Source organism: Ctenopharyngodon idella, chromosome 3 (genome assembly GCF_019924925.1).
Source record: "Ctenopharyngodon idella isolate HZGC_01 chromosome 3, HZGC01, whole genome shotgun sequence".
NCBI classification, from domain to species: Eukaryota; Metazoa; Chordata; class Actinopteri; order Cypriniformes; family Xenocyprididae; genus Ctenopharyngodon; species Ctenopharyngodon idella.
In genome coordinates this window covers 34,456,485-34,476,630 of record NC_067222.1, presented here as the reverse complement: position 1 = coordinate 34,476,630, position 20,146 = coordinate 34,456,485, and the positions used below count along the sequence as shown (strand labels likewise).

Sequence of the window (20,146 nt, the reverse complement as noted above, 5' to 3'; positions counted from 1 at the left end):
AAAGAAATTGTCTTTTTTTTTTTTTTTTTTTATAAAAACAGCTATGGTACACACCACATTCAGCAAAAGTGTAGTTTTAAATTATATTTGGCCAAAGAATAGGCATAAAATAGATATAAGCTTAATACAAGTGACCACAAGACAACGACAAAAAACTTTTACATGCAAAGGTGAAAGACTTCAGCACTGGAGAGTGATTAAATATTCACTGTCGCGTCTAAAAACGTGTGGAAAACGCTGGCCGCGCCACTATCTCATCTTTTCAAAAGCGCTCGAGAGCTTGCGCTCTTGTGGTGTCTGCCGTTGCTATGAGCCATGAAGATGAAATTTGAGCAAAGGATAAATGAATTATTATCCCTTGCATTAGCTCTACTACTAGATATATTTATGGAGATGAGAAATAAAAACCCGTCCTGTCGAAAGCTCGTCCATCTCGGCTGAGCTTTCGACGTTTTGTTACGGAAAGGCCAAAGCTGATCGGTTGGTTCTTGTCACATGACCTGCGGCACTCTGAAAAGTTGAGATTATTTGCATAAATCAATTTAAATTCAAATCTAATTGAAACAACAAGATAGATATTCATTAAACTACCAAAACCATACATGAACAAGACATTAACTAGTTGATGTAACAAGGCAGAATTTTGTTGAATTAAAGTGTATTACCACAATAACACAATACAAACATTTTGATTCAACTAGTTGCATAGAAGTTACATTGACATATTAAAATCATGTTTAATCTACAAATATATATATATATTGTGTTCATATAAAATATTCAAAGCAATCCAAGTTTACTTGATTTGATTAGATGCATAATGGGTGTTACGTTTAAATCATGTTCATTCAACAATTTATTTTTTTGAGTGCACTATAAATTCAAATTGAATGATTTCACTAAATTAGCCAGTAGGTTTTAATAAATAGTGAAAATGTATGAAATGTACATGTATCTCATGGAATTTATGAGCATCTATGATCAAGAAAAAAAAAAAAAAAGTTTTCTTACCCTTACCTCATCTTACTCTACTTTTGATGGTACCATATCAAATAGACAAACCAGCAACAAGAACCACAACAGCGAGGTAACACTTGTATTCATAAATCAGTAAATAAACCATTCATATTTAAATAATTAATGTTGCAGTGATGACAATGAACAGCAACAACATCTTATGCAACGTGACCTCAGAAAGCCTTGTGACGCAATTTCTGGTCAACTTTCATAGCTCTAAGTTACAATTAAGTTGATAGGAGCTGGTAGCTAGTTTTTCTTGGAAGTAAATGGCATGCCGAGCCCTCACGCTTGAGTTCATGCATTATCTCTGAGCTCAAAAACAGCTCTTTTGTTCTTCGTGATGTTTGTATGTGTATCTCTGTTTATAAGGGTGTTGAAAATGAATTTGTTTTTCTTAAATGAAATTGTTTCTTGCTTCTTCGCTTCTTCCTTTTTTCTTCACTAGGTAGAGCCACAAATAATCATACACTGTCAAAATTGTATTTCACCATTTGTTTCTGACAACCTAGACAGATATGCATATCCTTCACCCGTGCTCACGCCCACATGCACGCACATGATAAAAGAGAAACCGTGTATCGAGTAACAAGACATGATAAAGCAAGTATAAAATAAAAAAAACATTTTAATCAAATTAGAAACAGTGGATTTCTTTGTGAAATCCTATGATGGAAAAAAGTACATTTGTCTCTTTGTTCTAAAGCCGTGAAAGGGGAAAGATGTATAGAAGAGAAACAAGATGATGGATGGATGGATGGATGGATAGATAGATGCAAGTGAGACAAAGGCAAAGACACAGGTGCTGTAATCCATTTATTCTTTATTGTTTTCATATAAGGTTTGAGGTACTGAAGCAATTACCTTGGAGTTAGAAACCATCAACCCCGCTGGTTTCTGCTAATGAGAAAATAGCAAAGGTGACATGACACCCCTTTGGTGTTTGTCCACATGGCAAGAAAGAGTTTGTCTACTAAAATTACTGTTTAACACTATGAGTGGCTTCTTAGTTCACGGTTTTGTAAGTATGGGCGGATGTGGGTTTCTGCGTTTGTACTGTATATGTCTGGTTATTTTTTTCTTTGCATGTGCTTGAAACCCTCTGAGGTTCACAGATCTATCTTTGACACAGATTTAAGAAATCATCACATTTTAGGACAAATAAGGATAAGACGTTCATCCTCTACAGCCCATTACACAAACTGAATTGCAAATAAAACAACTAAAAACATCTACATTCGGTCACGGATACTTTGCAAATTAGGAAAGTGACCTGACTGCGTATTTTCCCCAACTACTTTTATAGAATAAAACATAACACATATTAAGCAACATGTGTCTGTATTAACAATCACATGGCTCTCTCACATGCCGCAAACAACCCAGAGTACACATTCATTATTCTATTCCCTGTGGCAAAATTATAGCGTTTCCGCTCCTTTATTAAATTTTGCATTACGATATAGGTGCAAATCACGCCTTTTAATACTGTTGCCCCAGAAGTGGGGCATGAAAATAACTACTAATAATCCTGAAACAAAAATATCTTAGCATGGATATTTATGACAGATATTTGCATACTGGCTCTAAGCTCAAATCTGATTGGACAAGGGTGCCCTGTGGGTCACATGTGGATGCCTAGGCTTATTAAACCAGATTAAATACCTTTTATTTATTCATATGCAGATTCTAGGAGCTTGTCAACAAATTCATGGTGTAACACATCTGCCAGGGGCCTCAGTGTCCCAGAACAATTTGTTCAAAAGCTTCACCTACAGTTCCAAGACACAAGCTCTTATTCTTTCTATTCATTTTGTGACTGAATTTTGCACCAGTCAGTATTCTTAAATTGAATATTGAAGTGAGTTAAATTGAGAAATACAATCAAGCTCACTCTTGCCACCCAGAACTGACCCTCTTTTCATTATTTTCAGCCAAAGGAGAAAAATCATTGCGAGAATGATTTTGCCTCAGTTAATGAATTTTTGGCTGAAACACTATACACATGTTGAAGAATGAATAGGTCAGCTGAGGCTTCATTCATACTAATGTATAGTGATCTGAGAACCACATATTTAGTTCACAATCACACATTTGAACTGTCTATCATCCATCATCAAAGAACACTGTGGGAAAATATCAGATAACATATGGCAATTACAGTATTACAAACCGCAGCACAGATGAAGAGCTCTGAAATGATGAGATAGACTGAACACACATAATAAACCACCATGAACAGCTCTAAATCCTTTATATGTTTGAAAATGTCCCAGTTAAGGAGGTTGGGAAAGTGGAATCACGATGGCTGTCAAAAATCTCAACTCTGAATTAAAAGCATGAAAGCTTTCTAGTATCAGTTTTAAATGACAAATTAACACCTCTTTTGACAAAATTTGACATTTGACAAAATGAAAACCGTATCACTATAATCTTACGCATAAAGCAACAAAAACTTTTTTTCTGTACTTTCTTTGTTCATCATTTTTCAAATGGGATCCGGAAAGCATTTAGAAGAGCCATACACAGCCACAATGGGCTCATAATGGCTGCCACTGTACCGTGACCCATCCGGCTTTTCTATGAAGGATAGAAAAATAAAAGGAAGGAAGGGGCTCTCGGTTTTATGATGCATCTCTGATACATCAAAAAGCCAAATGAGATGCTAGAATCACATAGCAAACGAACAGCACAAGAAGACAAAACCGTCTCCACACGTGAGAGAGAATGACATGTTCGAGAAAACCGTATTGTAACGCATGAAACTGACACATGCACAGTTAGAACAGTTTTACAACATTTTCTCTGTTAATAATTTACAGTGTTTTGGCAGTAAACTTCAAAATGGCGGCTGGGGGGAGAGAGAACACGCCGAGGCCGGGTGCATTTGCAGTTCCTCACATGCTCGTGTTTTCGTGTTTGTCTTATGTTTACAAGTGACTGTCCTGACAGGTCCACAATCTTCTGCTTTCCTTCATGAGTCCATAACAAACAGATGGTGTTTGTGAGAAACTTTGGGGTCCTCATGTTCCTCGAGAAGCTCCTTGGCTTCGAGTTCTCATGTTTATGCCAAATGATGACACGTTGAGAAAAAGAAAACCAGTCTGTTTCCTTCTTTTTCCTCTGTCCTTCACCCATTGGAGTGGAGAGGCCCGGCTCCCCCTGGTGGTGTGGAGGGGAACGGCGCTCAGCAGGCGATCTCCTCGAGGGTGCCCAGGGTGGTCTGCAGGGGAACACTGACTGTGTGGCTAATCGATTCGGAGTGGTTTACCACCGGATCACATGTACTCTGAGAAAAACCAAACAAACAGATGTTATTGTTCTTAAAACTGTATGCCTGAGGCACAACTCAGTCATTCCACGCAATGGGTTCTTGATATCTAAATAAATTATTTGAAGCTTAGCAGGCGGTTGTTTTTACCACATCCTCTCCATGACTCTCTTCCTCCTCCTCTCGGTTCAGCAGGTCCAGCAGTCTCTCCTTCACCACCTGCCAACACACATCACAAACCACCATCTCATTCACTGCCAAATCAGGTCTCAAACTGCTGGCCTCAGAACAGCTTTGTAGCTCTGCCAGCGCTGTGTTAATCAAATCAGCGACATGGGTTGCAGCCCAGGGCAATGACCACCGGGGATCCCAGAAACTTGCAATCACACGGGAATTGAAAATGGCCATTTTGATTGGGAAAATCATGCAGTCTGGTCTAGTTTCCAGACTCCAGACTGGCTCCACAGATCCTCATGTTGGCAATGCACACATGATCTCAGCTTGACATGATCTCATCTAAAATGTCACTGGAATGGAAAGGTTTTGAAGTTGGAGATAATAAAAAACACCCGAAAACTTTTATGAATCAAAACAGACTAAAATTCTTGACAGTGATGTCAAAGCCTGTTTGATGTGCACTCTAAAAAGAAATAATTTAACTGTTGACTCAGTTATGTTGAATGAAAACAACTTTTTGATCAAATTATAAATTTCTGTTCATGCTACAAATGATTAAGTTCCACTAACTGTAGTTTGTTGGTCTAACATAATTTAATTAAATTAAAGATTTAATTTAATCTTTATCAAAAAGATTGATGAAGACGGTTGCATTCATTTTTTTTGTTGTTTAACAAAAATGTTGGGTTCTAGAGCGTGGTTAGAACTGAGATCATTGACCGTTTACATATTTGAGTGAATTATCCACTCAATATGGCCTATATAACTTGTTTAAGTAGCTTGTTTATCATTGTTGAGTCTGCTGTGGTTTTGTCGGCATTACATCTTTTTGGTCATGTGAAAAAAATTGGGCAGGTAGAATTCTACTATGGGAAAGTCAGAACTCATTAATATTAATTAGGTCACATTACTGGGTTGCACTAGGAGGATACCAAGAAATATGAGGCTCACCTAATCAATATTCATGAGTTTTAGTATGATTCGTAATATCACACACTAGCAGGGGTGCCTTTGCCCTGGCCTTGAGGATGCTTAACAAGCCTCTTCTTTTTTAATAATTACTGGTTAATAGGTCAGTTCAAGATGACCACATTTTTGTGTCATGCATTTACAATGAAGCTAAACACTTTAGTGTTTCTTTTAATTTTATGTGCTTTTTTAACAGCAGCCAAAATTCTTAAAACCCAGAGAGAGTTCAGAAGCTTAACAAAATAAAGTTTGAATTTAAATTAAATAAACATCCATTTAAAGCTATAATGAATCAAAAATCCATTAAAACAGGACAGGACAGAATGCAAAATGTGTGTGTGTGTCCCTGAGGGCATGAGTGGTGTAAGGGCTTGTGCTGGCTGCTGTCCACAGAGCAAAGAGACCAGTAGCAATGCAGAATTAATGAAGGCTCATTATGATGAAACTCTCCATCAGAGTGTCATTCATTCTACACCAGAGACAGACAGTCTTAAGTTTTCAACAGCCATCACAGTGTCTGGGGGAATGTATGTGTGAGTGTGCGATTCTCTGAATAAATTTGCAATTTTTAATGTTTCAATGTGCTTATTGCAGTGTGTATAGCGTTTCCTGTGCCCCTGAGTTCGGACACTGAACAGTGTGTTTTTGTCTGCGTGAGACACAGCACCAAATACATACAATATTGGCTTTGGCAAGTAAATAACATAAGTTACGTGCCAATAGCTGGAAACCGGTTAACCTATAAGAATGATAATCGCATATGCACAATATTTCTTGCAATAATAGAGCAAAATGAACATATTTGGGGGGTGAATCACAAAAGGCTTTCACGTTTTTCCAGAGAGACGTGTACACTACCGTTCAAAAGTTTGGGGTATAGGCAAGTTTTTTTTAATGTTTTTGAAAGACATATCTCATATGCTCATACAGTAAAAACAGTAACTGTTTTCTATTGTAATATATGTTAAACTGTAATTTATTCCAGTAATCAAAGCTGAATTTTCAGCATCATCTTCAGTGTCACATGATCCTTCAGAAATCATTCTAATATGCTGATTTGAAGAAACATTTATAATCATTATCAATTGAAAACAATTTATTTTTGCAATTAATTTATTAACAATTAATTTATTATCAATTTATTTTTGCTGCTTGTTATTTTTGCGGAAACCATGATACATTTTTTCATGATTCTTTAATGAAACAAGTTAGAAAGAACAGCATTTACTTGAAGTAGAAATATTTTGTAACATTATTAATGTCTTTACTGTAACTTTTAATCAAATTAATACATCCTTACTGAATATTAATAAAATTAATATAAAATCTTACTGACCCCAAACTTTTGAATGGTAGTGTATATGACATAGTGTTTGTGACATAAAAGCAGGTAAATAATCCAACTGTCATAGTGATATATATATATATATATATAATTTTTTATTATAATAGAGAATGTTACATGATGGCATGTTGGACCCTGTGTTTAGATGCTGACATACCTCATATGCATAATCGAATAGCTCCAGTATGGTCAGGATACTTGCACCGATAAACAAGCCCATCTGACCACCAATATCACCTGCAACATAAATATATTTATGATTCAGATGAACAGAGAGAGGGAAAAGATGAAAGAGACAGTATTCATAGTGTGTTGTGCTACCTAGTAGACCTGCCACCTCATATGCTTTCTTCTGCTCTATGGTCTCATAATTCAGAGCTTCAAAGAACACATCCAGAACTAGGATATTGTCCCTGCATCAACAGAACACAAAGAGTGATGTTTTGAATTTCAGATATTTTGATTCGTGGCAAAACCAGTAAACAAGTTTCATGTAAAAGTAATTTATTTGTTTACACCTGAAAATGCTGTGAAATGTGACACAATCACAACAAAGTAAAAGACTTTTGATGTTTCATTTTAAGCTAAGTATAGCAGGACTTTGGACCAATGAGATTTCACTGTGGGCAGAGCTACTCACCGTGATGCAAAAGAAATAAAAACCAAATGACCAATAAAATGTCCAGTTGGCCAATAAAACATTGTGGCTGCTTAGAACAGAAACTCAGATCAAAGAAATGGTAATGTCTGGTTTACTATCCTTGTGGGGACGCTCCATAGACGTAATGTTTTTTATACTGTACAAACTGTATATTCTATCCCCTTACACTAACCCTACTCCTACCCATCACAGAAAACTGTCTGCATTTTTACATTTTCAAAAAAAAAAACTCATTCTGTGTGATTTATAAGACTGCTACCTCATGGGGACCTCAATTTAGTCCGTGTGCCCATGAGTCCGTGTGCATTCAGGTTTAAGCCCCCACTGGGATAGAAACACACACACACACACACACACACACACACACACACACACACACGCACACACACACACACACGCACACACACACGCACACACACACACGCACACACAGAGCCAAAGGCAAATTGACTGTTATTGGATGTTAGTGGCTAAACTGCAACCTCCAAACCCTGACAACAATTACACTAGCATTATCTCAACCATTCATTATGCTCCTATTATGCTGCAGAGATGAATGATCTTGGCATGACCGATAATTTGTGTGTATGTGAGGAGGAGTGGAGGAGTTAAAAGTAAACAAGGCTTTTTTTCTATCACAATAAAATGAAACTGTCTAGAGAAGCTTATCTCTCTAGTGGGACACCAGAGTGATGATATGCTGTCTGCTTTATGCTGATTTAATTGACTCTGCATTTGAGCAACATCTGTGTGTGTGTGTGTGTGTGTGTGTGTGTGTGTGTGTGTGTGTGTGTGTGAGAGAGAGAGAGAGAGAGAGAGAGAGAGAGAGAGTATTCCCAATAGCTCCACGTCTCAGACACATCAATCACAAGCTTATCGCTATGACGATGAACTAATGAATGGAGAGGATGTGATATCTGTCACTATATTGAAGAACAACTCACTGAATCTTCCTGAAAAAGTGTTCTCAACTTGTCAGCTAAATGTCTGGAGGAGAAATAAATATGTCTGAGGGCCACATCAAATGTCCTGATGTCCTAATGCTGCTTTTATTGTAGAGAAACACGTCTATGAGGCAACATTTCAAACGCACATTATGAACGACAACACACATGGGGAGTTTCTTTGACACAAGCTTTCTCACAGAATCCAGTGTCCATTTCCTCATGTACAGTGTCACAACCATGGCTGTGTGTTCATAACTGAATGGCAATGTCAATTCAATTATAATATTTCCTCAATTTACATTTGAACAATTAAAAAATTGCAATTTAAATTTAGTAAGCAAAATTAAAATGGAATAAATTCAAAAGCAACCAAACTGATTTAGGTATAGTTCATAATAATACATTTTACTTTTTATTATTAATTATCAATAAATGTTACCATACAAACAGTCATGTTGTGTTTTCCAGCATTACTTGATTTTTCATAACATATATATATATATATATATATACACACACACGCTACTGTTCAAAATGTTGGGGTCAGTAGGATTTGTTTTTTAATTAACAAATTTGTTTATTCAGCACAGATGCATTAAATGTAACAAAAGTGACAGTAAAGACATTTATAATGTTATAAAATATTTCTATTTAAAATAAGTGCTGTTCTTTTCAACTTTCTCTTCATCAAAAAATACTGAAAAAAAATGTATCACGCTTTCTATAAAAATATTACCATGCACAACTGTTTTCAACATTGATAACATTAACAAATGTTTCTTGAGCATCAAATCATCATATCAGAATTATTTCTGAAGGATCATGTGACACTGAAGACTGGAGTAATGATGCTGAAAATTCAAATTTGACATCACAGAAATAAATTACATTTTAAAATATGTTCAAAGAAAAAACAGAAAACAGTTATTTTAAATTGTAATGATATTTAAAAAAAAAATGGAAAAATTGGTCAGCAGAAGAAACTATATAAAACAAAAATATAAAACAAAAAACATACTGAATCCAGGCTTTTGTACAGTTGTAAATGAATGACTGTTTTTACTAAATTGTTTTGTTCAATTCAGTAAATTCCTCTTCCTGTCATTTCAATGTCCTCTGGTTCATGGCCAATTCAGTACAATCTTGTGAATAAAATGAAGCCAATTATTAATTTGCAAATTTTATTCTCAATCCTAATAACACCATAGCTCGTCCTTGGCAGAAAAGTGCAGGCTTGTGATCATTAACAAGCTCCGTATCTCTGTGATCATTGATATGAGGTGGTACATTAACTGGTAATTTTGCAAATTGGTGGCAGTAATGAGGTAAAGTTAAAGCCTGTGAAAGGTATTACGAGAACTACAATTAAAAAGTTTGGAAAGTGGCAGAGAAGTTGCAACACAGACCAAAAAAAAAAAAAAAACTCAGAAACCTTTGGTTGCTGAATTCAAAGCCATTTTGATGTAGAGGAAAGCAGCTTTTAAAAGGGGTGTGAGGTGCAAACTCACGTGATGTATTTCTCAGATCGGTTGAACTTCTTCTCCAGGTAGCGGGCAGAGGTTTTACTGGGGATCTTGACCATGGAAAGCTCTTTGTTGTATCGAGTCATGTTACAGGGGCTCCTGCAGATGCAGTTTGTGCCTTCAACAGCTGACAGAGCAGCTACGGAGAGCATAAAAGAGAATAGAAGTGAGAAAAAAGAAAAGAGAAAAAGAAAATGAGGAGAGACAGGAAAGGGTACTGGGAAGAAAGGGAGAATATATGTCTGTTCTTTCTGCAGGAGGTGTTCCTGAACTGGCTTCTATATATATGACATCCACTGTAGAACAACTGACAGTGTAAAGAACATGAGGTCGTCTTATCCTTCTCTGCACACAGAGGGTCTTTTCAGTGTCTTCACATACACACACAAACACTCACACAGATCGGAGTATAATTCAACTTATGGCCTTGTCAGAACACTTTTAAATCGCTGCTGTCAAATCTTGAGGCTTTGAAAAATATTGCGTGTTGCACTTTTGCACTTTTGATTACCTTTACAGGGATACTGCAAAGAAATAATAAACCACAAGGATCTTTCTGTCAAAGTGCTTTCTAGAAGTCTACAAAAACTGACTGAAAAACAAAAGACTATTGATTGGCAGGTGAAATGTAGTAATTTAGAATAAACATTTAGCTTTCAGTGAGTAATAAGAAGTTAGATGGTAAGACTCAACGTTTCAGTGAAGTGAAGAGTCCATCCCCTGCTAGTCAAAAAGTGCTAAAGGAATGTGTACGGAATTGTAATTGAAATGCCAATCATAGTTTGGAACCAATAAGCATCCTAATGGAATCAAATAAGAATTCTCTAGGAACCAAATAAAGCCCCTACTGGATTTAAAGAAATTCCTACAGGACTTTTTGATTAGTATTTGATTCCTAGAGTCCGTCTGGGTCTTCATCAGAATCCCAGTTATTGCATTTGAACTGTGATTTCCATAAACTGTTCTGCAGCTGGACAGAAAGAAAAATCACAGGGGAGCAACAGGAGATTAAAAACCCTCAACGATTCTCTTTAAATTCCTTTTGATGTCCTACGGGGACATTTTATCCTGTTGTTAATCATAATAGCCTTATTTTTAATAAAAATACAATTTGGAATTTCAAATAGGAATCTGGAATTTCTTTTGGCTAGAATCAAATTTGTTTCATAACCGACACCTTAATGTTTAATACTTTTTCTTTTTACCGTTTTTTTGTACATGTAAAAGAAACAAAATAGAATCATTTGATATTCTCTTGCCGGTTGCCCAGGGCTGAAATCTTTTGCTCTTGGCTGTGCCTTCCTCAGATTTCTAATCAGCTCATAACTTGCATGACCTGGAGATGGAATCTGACCTTTTACAGAAATATTTTAAAATGCATCCATCCCTGACCTTTTCTATCTCCACATCGGCTTCTTCTCCTCACTTCCATCCCCTCTAAAACCCCACCACAGGAGACGATGCTAAAGTCACATCATTTAATTGGGGAATTAAGTCAGATTTAACCTCCTCTACACACTCATAGACAAATGAACGGAACACAATCACACACACACACACACACACGGCTATTAAATCTGCTATAATCTTCTGCTAAATCCATCGTTCTGTATGAACTTCACAGCACTGTTCACATCCCATAACTCTCGTCTTCTCTAGGTGTCGCCTATGGCAGATCCTGTGCTCAAACCACAAAGGTTCTGTTGTAGAAAACGGTTGTGAGTTTCATACTACCATACTACTTGTACTACTTTGACAGTGCAGAATGTAAACAGTGCACAGCATGAACATTTTCTGCATGCATGGAACAGTCAAATGACTAATGTTTGTCACACTGTAAAAGAAAAAAAATCCTCGTAAAATTCACGGTAAAAAAACAGCAGGTGTGGTTGCCAGAACTTTACCGTAAAAAGTACGGTAGCAACGTAAAAAAAAATTCTGTTAAATTTACAGTAAAAAACTGTATCCATTAACTGATAAAATGTTAATTTACCAACCTAATGAAGTACTAATATCTGTTTTGTACCTTTGTAATACACTGACAACCACCAAACACAGTGGTGATGAGAGTCACATGATGAATCGAAGCTCATCACAAGCAGCTTTTTCTCAAAAGCTAAGTAGGACAATACTAATATGTAGAAGGTGCACACAGTGTCATTCACACAAACACTAAACACCATCATGGTAAATTTAAAAAATACTATAAACATTAATTTAACAACATTAGATGTAACATAAAACCCTAATGTACATAACCGATTAGAAAAAACTAAGAAAAACTAAGAAGTTGTTTCAACGAAAATACATCAAATGTGAAGTGTCACACAGGGAATTGTGGGAATGTGGTTTTTCACTGTAAATTATACAATGACTTGTTATTTTTCACTTCCAAAAACTGTAAATTTAACAGTACTTTACTGTAAAATTACATTAAATGCACCATTAGAGCTATTACAGTTATTCACTATATATAATACGGAAAATTTCTGTAAACCAATTAACTGCTTTTCACCGTAGCATTTTTACAGTCTTTTACCGTTGAAATCACGGTCATTTTTTACAGTACAACCAAAGCATTCAAGACTCATATCTCACAATGCATTCCACTTGACCTGACCTTACACTTCCAGCGTGGCTATTTAAACCACAATTGTTGTTTCGTTTTACTTTTAACCTTTTATTTATAGTATAGTATAGTATAGTATAGTACAGTATAGTATAGTATAGTATAGTATAGTATAGTATAGTATAAAACAGAGAGGACAAGAATTGATGAAGAAAAGAGGGTAAAATGGGATTAGGAAATGTTGCAAGCTGGATTCAAACATGCATTGTCCACATGAGCTTTAAAGAATAATGTGTTACAGTATATGTGCTAACTACCAGGTTTTGGCCCTGGCCCTGACCACAAATATTTCCTTTTTTTCCATAGTATTTGACTGGACTAAAGGAAAAAAAAAAAAAAGTTAATTGGATTAAAATAATTCAATTTAAATTGCAAAATAATATTCATCTGTCCCTGAGTGGTTTATATCATTGCCATCTCTATTATTTCAAACATTTGAGACGATGCTGTATTTTTATGTATATTTCCACTTCATACCTCTAATAGCCTCTTCATGTCTAAATGTGTTCATCTGCATATTGTTCTGGAGTGAAACAGAAAGTACATATTTCTTCCCTCCTTAGGGTGCTGTGAACAGAAAGTTGGAGTTGGTGATAATTTCCTCTCCACTTTGCCAAAGATAAGAACCAGCTGTCAAGCATTTTGAAGCCAGCAGCTACAGTTTTGGACAAGCTGTGCAGCCTCTTATGCTGTGCCGTTGTGCCTTGTCAATTGAGGTCAGAAATTTCCCACTGAAACTTTTCCAGTGGTTTGGAATACTGTCCCTCTTGATATTAAAATTGGCTTTATCTCGCATGATTGTGCACACAGAATTCTAATAAAAGGTAAAAATGTGTGTAATTAGACATGTTAATAACCCAAGGAAGTCTTTGGAAAGGGTTTGTGTGTTGAACACCTGAAAAGTACAGTCCTAGCAGTGCTCTAATTTGAATTTCCTCATTAGTGGAAGATAATTAGTGAGCATGGAGCCAACTTGCTTATTATGAGTGGGATAGACCACTGGTATATACTGTCAGATGGTATGCAGAGAGGGAGTTAATGAGGGCCAGACTGCATTCTGTCGGTAGGGATGGTGCATAAAACAGTTCAAGTCTTTGTTTTCCCTGAATACGTTTCCAAAATAATGACTTAATTTGAGCAAGTTCACGAGGGAATTTAAAGTTCAATAAAGAAGTCTCCGTGTCAAGAGGAATCAAGATCTGCAAAGAAAAATGCAATTATTTTGTGAGAGAACTGAGGCATACTTTCAAAGTTTCTCCATGCAGAGTTAATATAGTCTAATTGGTGAAGCTGGTGAAGATTACAGATGATACAATCTGATGTCTAAAGTCTACGGCTACCCACTGCTGTGCAAAACACACATATAAACAAACAGATTTGTTCTAATTTTATTTATTTTATATTTTTTGCTCTACCATTTGCCCTTTTATCCTCTTTAAGCATTCTACTCAAGAACAAAAATGCCACTACAGAGGGGGAAGACGTGGAACAGAAAATGAAAGAGGGACGGTGGTTGCTGTCAATTTTTTCTTGAATTGGATTTTGTGGAGGGTCAGTGCCAAAATAGTCATGAAGGCCTGTTGAACAGAAACTTGTGCATATATTTTGTGCCATGGTAGTGTGTTAGATGAATGAAAATGAGCCTAGTAATACATCAGGATTCAAAACACAATTCATTCGTTCAGCCCGTCTCACTGAGAAAATGTCAAATACACCTGGATTTAAACCGTGCAAGCGAGCAACACAACAAAACTTGCCTATGTGGACAGCTTTGTTGATTACAACAGGATTCTTGTTTTGTTGCGTCGTGCAACGCCAGATATGGGGGTTTATATGTCTACATGAAATGCTTTATCACTACGGCTGCATCCGGATATGCATACTTTATAGTTGGCAAAAAGAGTAATATGTCTGAATTCACAGATTTTAAAAAATAGTATGCAAAAAGTACCCAGATGATTTACTACTTTTTGTGAAGTGCACATCCAGTGGACACTTTACTATCCCATGATGCCACGTGAGAAGATTTGTGAATGCCAGTGAAGCAACACAACTGATGCTGTAGGCCACAAGACAATGACAACATAACAAATGTTTGTCCATATTGCATTCAAACTACACACATTAATATATAAAACATATATTTTTAAAAAGTCACAATGTAAGTACTAAAAGTCTGCAATTTCAGATATAGCCTTAGCCTACATATAACAGGATCCGACATTGAAAAGTACATTGGTTCTTAATTCTGGTTGTTAAGTCTCCCTTCTGCAACACATCTGATTAATATTATGAGTTTATTAGTAGAGCCTCCAACAGGGAAGTCAAGTCAATTCACATTTATTTATAAAGTGCTTTATATAATACAGATTGTTTCGAACTAGCTTCACAGTAATAAACAGGAAAATAACAGTGTTAATCTTGCAAAATTCATAAATTATGAAACAAATTCCATTTCAACTATAAAGCAGCTCTACAGAAGAAAACAGAGTCATTACTCAGCTCAACTCAGCTCAGTTCAATAACAGTGCAACATAAATTATGAAACGAGTTCAATTCAGCTATAGGCAGCTCTACAGAAGAAAATAGTGTGATTTTCAGCTCAAGTCTGTTCAATGTTGATTCAATTCAGTTCAATAACAGTGTCGATGTTGCAGAGTTCATCAGTTGTAAAGCAGCTCTACAGAAGACAATAGTGTCATTATCCAGCTAGATTGAATTCCAGTTTTGTTCTCATCCAATAGTGTCAGTGCAGTCAATTAGATAATATTATTTTATTATTTTTTTATATAAGTATTAATTTTAATATGAGTAACATTAATGGACTGGCAAACAAATTGCCAATATTTCTTGAATTGAAGGTGGTGGAACGCCATTCTGGATTGTTCTGACTCATCTTAACCTGTGTGTGTGTATTAGTTAATGAATGGCTGTAAAGATGTATGTGTGTGTGTCTCACCCAGAGCAGGTTCAGCACAGTCCTTATACTGTTCAGGAGTGCAGTACGGAGAATCACCTAGAAGCAAGAAGGAAACAAAGAAAATGAAAAGAAAAAAAAAAAATACAGGAAAATGCCAAAGAAAAGTTCGTCTTTATTCAGCCTTCTTAAATTAATAATGAAACTCTGATATCGTGCTCTGAGTAGGAGAAAAACAGACCCAACCTTCACCCAGCCAAACACGACAAGGAAATAAACAACAGTGAGTGAATGTGTGTGCGCGCATGGAAGAGAGAATTAAACGAGTCTACACTTCGCTCCTGGTCAAAATGTATCAGATGTATCCTGAATGTACATTACAGGACAATCATAATCAGTTAATGAATCTATAATTACATTATTAGAGCAGGGCGCCTGTGTGAATGAAGGACTAATCATCTATGAGATAATTGTTCTGTCTTGAGCGCCAATTGAAGTAGCAAGAGGTTGAGGTTGGCACCTATGGGTTAGAATTAATAAGGACCTTTATGAAAAAGAAGTGCAATTTTATCAGATGAAAATGGAGAAAATGGCGAAAATGGAGACTATATAGTGTCATTAAAAGAGACCAGTTGACAATGAAATCTACAGCAGCACTAACTTTAAATATCAGCTATTACGGGAGAGCATAAATTGGCATTAAGAACGGGACATAAAGGGCCCTGAGTCACAATGAGAAGTTCATGAAATCATATTATGAAATCATGGAAATATATTACGTCTTTAAAAAGACCATTTAGCAACAGTTAAAGATGACTATTTATCAGTGGGCCAAAAGAAATCTGACCTCATTGGCTTACTGTTCATCAAAAAATAAAGATCTTCAACAGGGGTTTACACAGAGAAGATGGAAACATTGATCCCTGCTGGTTTTGTGATAGACAGTACAAACTCTATTTGTCATAACTATTCAGTCAAAGACATCATCATGTCTTTCTTCTGATAACATAAATAAAGAGTTGGATCTGTTCTGATTTGTATGCAAACTATTCATTTGCACATCATAAAAGCTGTCTTTTATTTCTATCCCATATGTATGTAAACACTCACTGCTTTGAACATCATATTCTCTAATATTCTGTATTTGTTTATATAATAGAATATTTTCACTGCTTTTAAATGTCTTGCTGAATGTTTTTAATTTAATTTAATTTAATTTAATTTTTTATTTTATTTTATTTTATTTTGAGAGGTTACTCTTGGACCAAATTTATTATGACAGGACATTACAGGCAATCATTTAATTATTATTTTTATTTTTTTATTATTCTATTATTATTTTTTATATTAATTTTAAATAATATATATATATATTTTTTTTTATTTGTCATCACAGGCACCTTTTTTACATTTTTATTATTATTAATGCTTCGACAATATTTTGTGTAAAATCCTGAAAAATGATTCTAAAATTGAAAACTGAAATTGAGATGTACTAGAGGATCTGTATAAAGTAATTTATTTTATTTACCTTTATTTTACCAGGAAGTCTCATTGAGATTAAAATGTCTTTTACAAGAAAGACCTGGCCAAGGTAGCAGCCATATAGTAAGACAACACTTTAAAATACAACAAGTACACAATAAAACAGAAATATTAAAACAAAGTATCCTCTCAACAAAAACAATCACAAGCCTCCATTACTACTCTCTTTATGATGCCTTTAAATTGACCAATAGACACAAATTTATCTAGTCTTAAATCTTTTTGCAAATTATTCCAAGCCCAGGGTGCGTGGTAGGAAAATGCAGTTTTCCCCGAGGTACATTAAAAAGTAAACACTTGGAAGAGCGTAGCTGGTAACTGCCAGAACTACGACAAATTAGGGTACAGAGAAAAGCTGGACGTTTTTATCTATTAAGGCATGCTATGCTAGGTAAGCCAGAAGTTTACCTAACATTGCTTTATAGATAAAAATAAAAGTAAACAGATGAGTATAAAGAAAGAGGTATGCAGTATAAAGTTTTAAGCACTGCTAGGTTGGGACGTACCAGGCATGTAGACCATCCTGCAGTTGCAGTTCTCTATGATGTAGCGCGTTTCACACTCGATACGGCAGGCAGACACGCTGTACACCTGAAAGAGGCCTGAATCCAGGGCTCTGGACACACACTCGCCCCACGGAGGAGGAAGGTACGTCAACTGAAGGAGGAGAAAGGATTATAATTCATTAGACAGATTGATTAGCATATGATCGACATGTAACAGCATAAGTGAGTAACAGCATAAAGGTTTTTGTACAATTTTTTACACAAGTAATTTTGGGGGTACATTCTATCTCCCTACACTACCCCTACCCCTAAACCTACCCATCATAGAAAACATTCTGCATTTTTACATTTTTAATTAGTGCCATCAGAGTTTTGTTTCAGCAAGTAAACAGATATTCTGTACAGTCCAGTTATGCCTGTTTTGACCTTTTCTGCTTTCCGTACAATCGGTCACAGAAACTGTCGCATAATGCATTTTCATGAATTTGCTCTATTATTGTGGTACATCTTAAAACTGCAAGTAAAAACCAAATGAACTATTAAGTCAAAGTTTATTTACAAAGCAATGACTTAAGTTCCAAAATGAAAACAGATAAAAATAAAAAATAAAAGGTCAACCAATTTAAAAGATAAAAAGACATGATTTCATTTCAAAATGAATAAGCTACAGAGCTACAAAGTAAAGATAAGATTTAAGGGAAGATTTTACAATGACAACTGTGGTCTGTTGCTTTCATTTGACATCAAACCCATCAGACAGTCTCTTCCTGTTTAAGCACAAAGTTCTTAGTAACCCCCTATTATCGGACACTTTGCTTTGCTGAATAAATAAATAAATGTTGCATCCTCTGTATCCATGCCTGTCAGTATGAAATCCAAAACCATTGTTGTTTCAGCCAGAAAAACAATTTAAAAAGTACTCCTCACACATTTAAATATGCACATCACAATCATCGGAAAAGGGTAAATTCAATTTCCAATTTGGCATACATAGTGCATAGTTTCCCTGCCTTCTGTTCTGTGCAAGAGTGATAAACAATTGGAATTATATGAATTGATAAAAAAAATACTAGTAATTAAAAGGTTGCTTTAAAGTGTCTTTGTCTAAGGAAGTCACACAAACACAACAAGCATGTTTTGCCAGGCGCAGCAACAGGCATCCTGCTGGCATGAGTCCATTGGTTGGAAGGAGTGTTTACTGTGTTACAACTTCTAACACACTCAGACTCCACAATCCTTCATGAGCAAACACCTTGAACTGGCTCTCATCTCAGTGAACCTGGCAGCAGACGGATGGGGAAGACGACAGGGAGGGAAGGGCGTGAATGTCAAGGGAGAGAGAAATATGGAGCGGGATTAAGGATTTAAGAGGGAATGACAAAAGAGATAGTAAACAACAAGAGGAAGAGACACGGCACAGGAAATGTCAGGTGGAGAGGAGGAGGATCCCATCTGCCCGAAAACAATAGGTTGCCCACATTCACACTTCTCCTAGCATACATTACCCACGCTTCCATGCAGGTCAGCTTCATTTAGTCTCAACAGGAGACATCATGGGTAATGCAGTCTTAAGACTGAAAGAGCCAAATGTGAATAATGAGCTGACTTGGAAAGGATAAGAAGGGACATAATCTCTTTCCAACTGCGTCTGGAAACCACTGAGCATCAGGCACAGATTGAGGAACCGATTTCATGCGGCTACTGATGGTGAAAAAAAGATATCTGACAGGCAAATGAAATTTGTCTGTGGAGATAAAATCAAAGCTGTTTTGGCATGGGAAGACTTTAAAAGGCCTGTCGTCTTACCTCTGCTCCAGGAATCAAAAATAAACCCAGCATCCAGATCTGACACTAGTCTTCCGCAACAAACGATATCTTTAAAACAAACTCAACGACAGGTTCTTTAGTAAACAGCCTTATAATAACTTCATTTGTATTTCTCCTGCTTGCCTTCAGACATACAATATTGCAGCCAATAGATTCTCTTTGAACTGTATGAAAAACGGCCTTAATTAAGTCATGCTCAAAAACACACTGCATCTGTATATTAATAGCTGTGTAGATGCAAGATTACATCAGTAATTCCAATATCAAAGGACAACAAAAACTAGAATAAATAGTAGAAATCATATATATATATATATAAAATTTCATATTTAAAACATGAAAAAAAAAAAAAAAAAAAAATCATTACTAAGAAAAAGTCCTCAAATGAAGACAATTCAAAAATATTACATTATTGTGGCAGATGAGAGCAATGCGCACATATGACCCTGGACCACAAAACCAGTCATAAGGGTAAATTTTATGAAATTGAGATTTATACATCATCTGAAAGCTGAATAAATAAACTTTCCACTGATGTATGGTTTGTTAGGATAGGACAATATTTGGCTGAGATACAACTATTTGAACATCTGGAATCTAAGAGTGCAAAAAAATCAAAATATTGAGAAAATCACCTTTAAAGTTGTCCAAATGAAGTCCTTAGCAATGCTTATACTATGGCTCTGTTGAATGCTCGAATCTGATTGGTTGATCAACGTTCTAAGGCGTGCAATTATTTTCAGGGAAACGCATGGCTAAAGTAGTTCTAGCAGGTCTGGACCGCATTACAGTTCCATATCACTTCGCCAAAT

The 20,146-nt window shown here is 35.9% G+C and overlaps 1 protein-coding gene across 3 annotated transcripts in view; it reads right to left on the bottom strand.

The window, feature by feature from the left end:
* Positions 1–1,823: 1,823 nt before the first annotated feature.
* asic2 (acid-sensing (proton-gated) ion channel 2) overlaps positions 1,824–20,146 on the bottom strand; it is a 368,328-nt gene continuing 350,005 nt past the window's right edge. For all 3 annotated transcript variants that reach the window (XM_051887448.1, XM_051887447.1, XM_051887446.1), the window contains 7 exons: positions 17,508–17,658; positions 15,499–15,555; positions 9,896–10,049; positions 7,101–7,192; positions 6,937–7,016; positions 4,439–4,507; positions 1,824–4,306 (listed from right to left, as the gene is read on the bottom strand). In XM_051887448.1, coding sequence (XP_051743408.1) covers positions 4,205–4,306; positions 4,439–4,507; positions 6,937–7,016; positions 7,101–7,192; positions 9,896–10,049; positions 15,499–15,555; positions 17,508–17,658 — 705 coding nt within the window. In that variant the 3' untranslated portion in view covers positions 1,824–4,204. The remainder of the gene's footprint in view (positions 4,307–4,438; positions 4,508–6,936; positions 7,017–7,100; positions 7,193–9,895; positions 10,050–15,498; positions 15,556–17,507; positions 17,659–20,146) is intronic.